At 38.7% G+C, this 9,614-nt stretch overlaps 1 protein-coding gene across 1 annotated transcript; it reads right to left on the bottom strand.

Annotated features, from left to right (window-relative positions):
* Positions 1–605: 605 nt before the first annotated feature.
* Positions 606–7,908, bottom strand: LOC311294050 (tubulin beta-4B chain). The gene is made up of 4 exons (XM_084414698.1): positions 7,561–7,908; positions 6,045–6,153; positions 5,843–5,953; positions 606–1,819 (listed from the first exon to the last, which is right to left on the bottom strand). The coding sequence occupies exons 1-4, from the start codon at positions 7,615–7,617 to the stop codon at positions 759–761; spliced, it is 1,338 nt and encodes a 445-aa protein (XP_084270824.1). The 5' UTR covers positions 7,618–7,908; the 3' UTR covers positions 606–758.
* Positions 7,909–9,614: the final 1,706 nt, after the last annotated feature.

Here is a 9,614-nt window from a genome sequence, read left to right as displayed (position 1 = left end):
GACCCGTCAGTCAAGAGTCGACCGAAGCAGACGCACGCAATTTGACGCAACCCATTACAGCAACGACACCTCAGACTGACAGAAACGTAAAAATAAACGTGAATTTAGGCTACTTTAGTTTTGTACACATTGTCATGTTAATTTTAATCAAATGCATATTGTTTTATTGACCACAATATTATCATTGATATTTGTTTGAGAACAGAACTGATTAATTTTGAAATAGGGCAGGGGCTCGAGCACCCACTAGAGAAAATCTCTAGTGAACTTATGGAGACATATTTTCTCACCTGAAGACAATTTTTTTTATCTACTTGTGACTTCATTTTAAACGCTAGATGGAGGTCTTGAATCATTGAATGATCTGCACACTAACACGGCTTTCATCTAGTTTGCACTACTGTCACTGCAAAATATTCAAATGAAACATTTTGTACTTAAAGAAACCACATCTTATTAACTAAGCATTTTATAATTTATATATTCTGTAGAGTTACACAAAGAATGAAAGGTAACCAATACAACATTAGTAATGTTCAACCAAGCTTCATCTAAAATTCACTTCAACACATCAGCAAGGAAAAAGGCCAAAGACCCCAAAAGACTGCTATCAAATTCAGAGCTTTATTAGACAATGTATGAACATTGAGAGCTTTTTAGCTCCTTGTGAAACTGCTTGGGAGGAAGAGATCAAAACAAAGACAAACCAAAGAATAAGGAAAGTGAACAGAAAAACAGTGAATCAAGAACTTGAGAGCTTATGCAAGCTCCTCCTCTCCCTCTTCCTCGAACTCTCCCTCCTCTTCGGCAGTGGCGTCTTGGTACTGCTGGTACTCTGACACCAAGTCATTCATGTTGCTCTCGGCTTCCGTGAACTCCATCTCATCCATCCCCTCACCCGTGTACCAATGCAAGAAGGCCTTGCGCCTGAACATAGCAGTGAACTGCTCAGAGATGCGCTTGAACAACTCCTGGATGGCGGTGCTGTTGCCGATGAAAGTGGCTGCCATTTTGAGACCGCGAGGCGGGATATCGCACACGGCGGTCTTGACATTATTGGGGATCCACTCCACGAAATAGCTGCTGTTCTTGTTCTGGACATTCAGCATCTGCTCATCCACTTCCTTCATAGACATGCGGCCTCGGAAAATGGCGGCCACGGTGAGATAGCGACCGTGGCGGGGGTCACAAGCAGCCATCATGTTCTTGGCGTCGAACATCTGCTGTGTGAGCTCAGGAACCGTAAGAGCTCGGTATTGCTGACTCCCCCTGCTGGTGAGGGGGGCGAAGCCCGGCATGAAGAAATGCAGACGGGGGAAAGGCACCATATTGACGGCCAGTTTGCGCAGGTCAGCATTGAGTTGGCCGGGGAAGCGCAGGCAGGTGGTGACCCCGCTCATTGTAGCAGACACGAGGTGGTTGAGATCGCCGTAGGTGGGTGTAGTGAGTTTGAGTGTACGGAAGCAAATGTCATACAGCGCCTCGTTGTCGATGCAATACGTTTCATCTGTGTTCTCCACCAGTTGATGGACGGACAGCGTGGCATTGTAAGGCTCTACAACAGTGTCTGAGACTTTGGGTGAGGGCACCACACTGAAGGTGTTCATGATGCGGTCTGGGTACTCTTCACGGATTTTGCTAATGAGGAGCGTGCCCATGCCGGACCCGGTGCCTCCTCCAAGGGAGTGGGTGAGCTGGAAGCCTTGCAGGCAGTCGCAGCTTTCCGCCTCCTTACGAACCACATCAAGAACAGAGTCTACAAGCTCAGCACCTTCTGTGTAGTGACCCTTGGCCCAGTTGTTTCCAGCACCACTCTGACCTATGATTGAAAAGAATTACAGATTATACAAGGCTTAATTTACAGTTTTTTCCAATTGCTAACACTAAAATGACATGCACAGCACAATTATTTAAACTGACACACAGAAAGCAAAACCTCTTAAGTCTCAAAGTCTAAACACATTTTCTGCTTTACACACATTTTGCAATTCAAAATGGCACTTTAAATGCACTGAACACGGTTCTCTGCATAAGATAACAATCTGACAAAGTCACATGTGTCTAATTGGCCAATACATGTGCCACCTGGCCAAACACCTCAATGGTTAATTGTTAACACTTCAATCTTTTTTAGTTCACTGGTTTTTTGTGAGCATATTTTTGTTCAATCCAAATGTAAATATATCTGCTGTGCATATGTTGCACTGACTTGTTTGGTAAAAAAAAAAAAACACCAGTGTGTCTGCAAATATGGCTGTGCATGTGACCAATCTGAAGAATTTTCTACAATTTTACCTATTTTAGTATTATGGCAAAGCATACTAAAGATGAGTGCTTTTCATTATGCCCAACAGTGTGTAGTTGGTTAGACACAAATCTGGTAATATGAATGAAGTGTGTTCATGCATCCATTTCATGCAAAAGTTTGATTTTGATAATGCTGTATGTAGTTTTGGTTGCAGTGCTTTATTTTGCAGGATATATTAGGCCCCATCCACACTACTGCGTTTTAGTTTAGAAACGGATAATTAAAACGAATACGATCTCCGTCCACACCAGGGTTTTAGCTGCGTATTAGAATTGATCTCCGTCCACATTAAAACGACTGAAAACGCGGATCACGTGACCATTCACCAACACTGGGCATGCGCGTGCCGATGTAAACAACTTCATTGATAAAATGATCCCACCATGCGCTGGTTCTTCCCGGGTTAACCCAAAACTGACTCTCCATGTACGGTCGATACCGCCGCTGCACACGGGAATTGTCACAGATCGCTCGAATAATACCTTGCCTCCGGTGCATGTAGGCAGTTATAGCATTGTAAAATGCAGAATTTACTTGCACAACAGCTGCTAGCAAAGATATACGCCATGACTGATGACACTCCGAGCGTGAGCCTCTACTACGTCAGTTTCTAAAGTCCTCCGTTTTGACCCATCTTCACTAAAACGCCCTCCGGAGATTCAAAACAAAAAACGGGTCGGCAGCGTTTCTAAACTTCTCCGTTTTGAATCTCCGTTTTTGCCGTTTTAGTCTGGACGGGAGGTGCAAACGTAGCAAAAGGTCTCAGTTTTTAAACGAAGACGCAATAGTGTGGATGGGGCCTTAGGTATTTTGCAGTTTGGGTGTGTGGTTTTGTGAATTGTAGGGCTGCAACCAACGAATCGATTATTAAAAGAATCGATTACGAATTTCATTATCAATTCGTTGTGTTGCGCGACTACTGCGCCACTCAATGAGTCGCGGAGATTTGAGTATAAAGAAAAAAGAAAAAAAAGTTCAGTTGAGCGTGGAGCAGAGCTATGAGGCGCAGACTGGACAAAAGCGGCACGAGCGACAGTGCGCGAGAGAGACCGAGTGTGTCCGAGAGCCCCGCTCGACAGCGCGCGAGAGAGACCGAGTAGTGCGCGAGAGAGACCGAGTAGTGCGCGAGCGACAGTGCGCGAGAGAGACCGAGTAGTGCGCGAGAGAGACCGAGTAGTGCGCGAGCAACCATGCGCGAGAGAGACCGAGTGTGTCTGCGCACCAGAGGGACCGAGTGTGTCTAAGCATTAGTAAATTGGTACATAGTAATATATAATTACTATATAAGAGGCATGGAAGTTCAATAAATGGACAATAATATAAATAAAACCAACAATTAAATTCTTACCACTGAATTAGCAGACTCTGATTTGAATCAGATAGACATAAGATGAAAACACTTTGTCTGTCCCCAGTACCACTACAAGGAATATTTTTTCCACAATTTGCAGCACTGAATTTTTCATTCTTTACTCTAAATGACTCAGAGAAACTTCACTGTACGTTCGGAAAGCATGAGCTGCAAAATACCTTACACACCATACCAGGTGGTCAATCCATTGTATTTATTTTTATTGTTTTTTTTATTGTATTATTTTATATCGTATTTATATTTTATATACATTTATAATTAATATTAGGATAGACTAGAGATATTATCTTCTGTTATCATTATTATTGCCATTATTAACTATTATCCGACTGCGCGAGACTTGTCTTTTGTGTGCATGTGCTTGTCAAATAATGTCAAACATTTTGTTAAAGACTATATAACATCTTTGACAAAAACCAAGTTTGTGAGTGTGTGCGTCTGTGAGTAATGTAGAGAACAAGTTCTGATGTTCAAACAAATCCTGTTAAGTTTTCTGATTTGCATATCTTTATTTTTTTATAAATTATTTATTGTTCCGACAGCTCAGGTCCCTTTAAACAAAATACACATCTTTTTGTGCACTTTTTTTTTTCATTAAAAAAGCCTATATATTTGGCAGGTGTAAAGCATCAGGGTGTCTACAGATATGAACAAGTTAAATTTAAGACTTTTTAAGACCTTTTTAATGCCACTTTGAATGAAATTTAAGACCAAACCTGTGATGGAAATACACATTATATTACATGCGTATATATTAGGGGTGTAACGGTTCACAAAATTCACGGTTCAGTTCGATACGATACACTTGTGTCATGGTTCGGTTCGGTACGTTTTTGATACAGCATAAAGAAATAAATGCCAGAGAAATTTCCTTGATTTACATTTTTTATTCTTTTTTATATTAAAACTAACATCATAAAGTATGATATTTTTTTTACTTTGAGCAATTCTAGAGCTATAATTGACTCTTCTTAGGAGCATATAAAACAAAACAGCTCCTTGGAAAAAATGAAATGTCATATTGTAGTAGTTATAAACAGGTTTATTTTAGTTCAGATTAACATTTGAGGGCAGCAATTGTATTCATAATGTCAAAATAAAACCGACGTAATGTTACTTGAAGGCATTATAGCCTACTATTCCTGCCAAACTTCTATGGTTGCAGTTAGTGTTACTACAGTAAATCCATGGTGAATGTTGCTGATCTGTGGACACTGATAGTTCATTCATGGCACAATGTTTCTTCCAGGTTTCCATGTCAACGCTGTTGATCCGTTAATAACGGAGACATATGAATGCTACTTACTAGATCTCGCAGCGATGTTATTACTTCTGTCAGTTCTGTGGCGAATTCAAATGCTTTCTTTACTGGATCTCTTATTAGTGCTGTGTAGTAACAGTGTCGCATGATCACGATCGGCTCGCGCTGCACTGGTCCAAACTGATAAACGGTCCTTCAACCACACAATAACGAGCAGTTTCGTTCCGCTTGCATTATACGTTTGCCATTTGATGTTGGGCACTGTTGTGGTCGCGCCGGCGTCTCTTATGGTGTGTTCACACCAAACGCGAATTTAATTGTTTGCGCGAGTAGATTACATACAAAGTCAATGCAAAGACGCGAATAGACGCGAATTTGATGCTTCACTGGTTATTTGACGGACATTAGGTCCGTCAGACTGGAGACATTTTAGCGGTAACGTGACCAGAAATATTTAAGACCTATCGAATCTGAATTTAAGACATTTTAATACTTTTTAAGGCCTTTTATTAGGAAAACTTTATTTAAGACATTTTAAGACTTTTTAAGGACCCGCGGCCACCCTGAGCATGTGTATGTGTATGTTTGTGTTTTATATTTTATTTTACTTTAACAGCTCAGGGATGTTCAAGGAGCAACCTGTTTGTGCACTTTGCACTGTCAGTTCTGTTTTTGAATAAGGGGGTTGGAAATTATATCTTTTTTTATCCGATTCATTGATTAATCAAAAATAAGACAGATTAATCGATTATTAAAATAATCGTTAGTTGCAGCAATAGTGAATTGTGTTAAGTATTTTGATAAAACCAGCCTAGTTTGCAAAATTGTGTGTCAGCAATTGGAAAAAACTGTAAACATCAAGAATTTAACATTGTCAAATGGCATATGAAAACAGGCTTACCAAAGACAAAGTTATCTGGTCGGAAGACCTGCCCAAATGGTCCAGATCTCACCGAATCCATGGTTCCAGGCTCCAGGTCGACAAGAACAGCACGAGGAACATACTTTCCACCTGTCGTAGTAAAGTGCACATTTCCACTCTTAAATGTAAAACTTTGAATGACATTTTTTTATGTTTCAATACATTGCAAACGCAAACTGACCAGTGGCTTCATTGTAGTACACATTAATCCGCTCCAACTGCAGATCACTGTCCCCATGGTAAGATCCTGTTGGGTCAATTCCGTGCTCATCACTTATCACCTCCCAAAACTGACCACACAGAAGAAAAGGGGTCAATATCAACAATTTTATCACCTTAAATGTCTTCAAAAATTATTTTAAAGGGGTGGTAAAACACGATTTCACTTTTCTAACTTTAGTTAACGTTGCTGTTTGAGCATAAACAACATCTGCAAAGTTACAACGTTCAAAATTTAAAGCAAAGGGAGAATTTTAAAAAACAAAGCATGAACATGTTACAGTGCACCCCACAAACACAATCAAGCCTTCAAAAAAAGGTGTTTTAACACCCCTTTAAAGCAGCGCTATGCAGTTTTGGCAATTTCTTCGCTGTTTTCTTGCTTTTTGCTCGCAGGTTTCTCTATAGAGCTCCCCCTACAGCTTCGGAATAGATATTTGTAGGGCTGGACCTGAATATTCGTTCGGTGGGTTGGTATTCGATTTGAAAATTTGACATTCGAATATTAGGGTTTTTTTTTGGCACACCTGGCATCCCCCTCGAAACAGTTCTCATTTGTGCTTGAAATGATTTCAGATTTCATCAAAAATATCTTAATATGTGTTCCGAAGATGAACTAAAGTCTTACGGGGTTGGAACAACATGAGGGTAATTAGTGACATAATTTTCATTTTTGGGTGAACTAACCCTTTAACCGTTTCCATTTCATTTAAATGTTGATCAGAAAATATTTGTTGATGTTTTTTTAAGCTACAATGTAGCGTTTCAAATGTATGATAATCATATGAAATTTTCAACTTTTTGATGTGCTGTAAAAGTGTGCGCATATAATTCCCATGTTTGCATTAATAAAAAAAAAATCAAGTTGAAAGAATGGTGCAGAAATGTTTTTCTAACCTTAAAATAACATTTTAACATGAAAGAAAGTGGACATTTTAATGTTCTTTGAATGTTGCATTGTTGGGGTAAAGAACGTTACAGGAACGTTATGCTTACCTTAAGATAACGTTCCAGCAACGTTATGCACGTTTTTAGAACATTTCAAATCAACGTTCCCACAACCAAAATAGAACGTTTGGAAAACGTTTTCAGAACATGGGAGACCACCATTCAACCCGAAAAAAGTCATATAACCATTCCAATAACTCCAAAGCTGTTCAGTTAAGGTAAATTAAGCTAAAAAAAAAAAAAAAAAAAAACCTGCATAGTTCCCCCTTAAATAAGATGCTTTTAAATTGTCATGGCAACTTGCAAAACTACAAACCGAGGAAAAAAACAAAACGATAACGTTAGATCGGTAGTTGCTCATCTTATCCGATGTTATTTTTCTCTAGAAAAGCACAGTTAAACATAAATATTCAAGTATAATTAGTTATACACATGATAACTAGACAACAAACAAACCATGTCCCTCGCGACAAGCCTTTATTGGCCTAACGTCGACGTAATCAATAACGTTACCCTTAACTGTTACTCACTTTAGCACCGATTTGGTTTCCACATTGACCAGCTTGCAGGTGAACAATTTCTCTCATGTTGAATCGTTAAGGAAAAAGCACTTTCTTATTTAAAAAAACTACACAAATGTAGTTGACCCTCTCCAAACGCGTGTCGTCTAAACTCTGCAAAGCCCAGTGAACGGTTTTCAGTTTTAAATAACGCCAACCCTCGCATTCAAACGCAGGTGGATGAACGAGACGTCAATCATTATCCGTCCGCCTTTGATTGGTCGAGGAACACGCGCTCTGTTGGAGCTTCTGCTTTTGATTGGATTAGGGATGTTGTAATCTGTTTCCAGTGGTTACAACGCGGATCACATTTCACACAGAAACCGTTTTGTATTGGTAACCAGAGACCTGCTTTTATAATCGAACAGAAGAATAGTTTTTTTGTTTTTTTTTCATTGAGAGTCGTGTTACCAAGCAAGCACACCTACCTACACCAAACAAACAGTAGATTGCATGTTTGGACTTGTTAGATTTGGTACATACAGTACACTGAATGCGCTTGCTATATATTATATTTTAAATCAGCTTCATATAAGATCAAATTCATATGAGAAAAAAAAAGAAAAAAGAAAAGAAAAAAGAAAAAGGAATTAACTGAAGTAACGTTAACTACATTAAGCAATTTTGCTGGGATTTGAAGTCTCTGAAAAGCATCAGTGTATGTCATGGCTGGGGAGTTACTTGTAAAGACCATAGGGTAAAGACATGCTCTTTTTCAAGTAATTTATGTTACTAATTATAAACATCTTTGGCTGACATTTTGAAGCAAAAAGGTTCCATTTTCCTTTTCAGACTGTGTTATGTTAATGGTTTCGCATATTGTTGGACTTTTCATGGTAATATTAACCATTTTCATGTTTGCTTGTATGGACTGTAAGCACACCGAATGAAAATATATGAACGAGATTACAAATTCATACAAATGATTGACCAAAATGTAAAATAGTAACAATTGGCCTATTTTGCTGTAGTGCAAGCATCACTGTCCACATCCTAATCTGCTCATTGTTTAAGTTAAGATATGCATCTTTTCAAATAGAGATCACAAAAAAATGTATAGCCCACTTCATTTATACAGTACGTCTTTGTATTTTCTGAATAAGAGAACAAACCCTACGCCTCCATTAGTTGACCCATTCTGATAAAGATCTATAGCTGTTGATGAAAAGAACTGAATGAGAGCTTTGATATCTTTGACCCTGTTTCACCTCTTTATTTAAATCGACACACAAAAAAAACTTGGCCAGTAAACTGTTCCTTGCTGAAGCAAATTTCCAATACAACCAAGTATTTGTGTAGGCCAATATTGTGCTGCCATCCCTGAAGCACTGAGTGTCTCAGGACAAGTGGGATGCGCAGCATCGATTAATTAATTATGAGTATCTGAGGTGTCATACATCCTTATAGAGGGGATTCAGTTCATGCATGCTATGACAGAAGCACACGTAGGCTGAACAAAATGAAATAGGATTAATGATGAAGGCATGCAGAATGAATTTCAACAGCAGAGCTTACGATGCATTATGCATTATAGTTGTTGATGTATAACATACAACATTTGTATTATAATAATCAAGTCTACTCATCAGCATTTTGACAGACCACAAAAAAGGTCAAAATAATGTTATTAGATTAAAGGACCCAAGATTCTATGACACAACTGGATAGTTTCATCAAAACTGTTTCATCTGTAATAATAATAAGAAATGTTTCTTGAGCACCAAATCAGCATTATTTCTTAAGGATTATGTGACTATGAATTTGGGAAAATGGCTGCGGAAAATTCAGCTTTGCCATTACAGGAATAAATTACATTTTAAAATATATTAAAATAGAAAACAGTTATTTTAAATTGTAGTGATATATTCAGCCTTGGCGACCATTTAAAAACATTAAAAATACTTACCGGCCCCCAAAATTGTGAACGGTATTGTAGGTTTCCGAGATATTAGTAGTTATTATTTGATATGAAATAATGTGTGTCCTCTGCTCAATATGCAGCAAGGCTCATGAAAACTAGGGAA

This window comes from Rutilus rutilus (genome assembly GCF_951802725.1).
Source record: "Rutilus rutilus genome assembly, chromosome: 7".
Lineage (NCBI taxonomy): Eukaryota > Metazoa > Chordata > Actinopteri > Cypriniformes > Leuciscidae > Rutilus > Rutilus rutilus.
Note: the sequence above shows the minus strand (reverse complement) of the source record. Positions and strands in the feature narration are given on the sequence as shown.

Excerpts from the sequence above, each read along its gene's own strand:
- LOC311294050 (XM_084414698.1), bottom strand. The coding sequence starts at position 7,617 with ATGAGAGAAATTGTTCACCTGCAAGCTGGTCAATGTGGAAACCAAATC. Across the intron at positions 6,154-7,560 it reads GAAACCAAATCGGTGCTAAA|TTTTGGGAGGTGATAAGTGA; the intron begins GTGAGTAACAGT and ends CTGTGTGGTCAG. Across the intron at positions 5,954-6,044 it reads GTACTACAATGAAGCCACTG|GTGGAAAGTATGTTCCTCGT; the intron begins GTCAGTTTGCGT and ends TTACTACGACAG.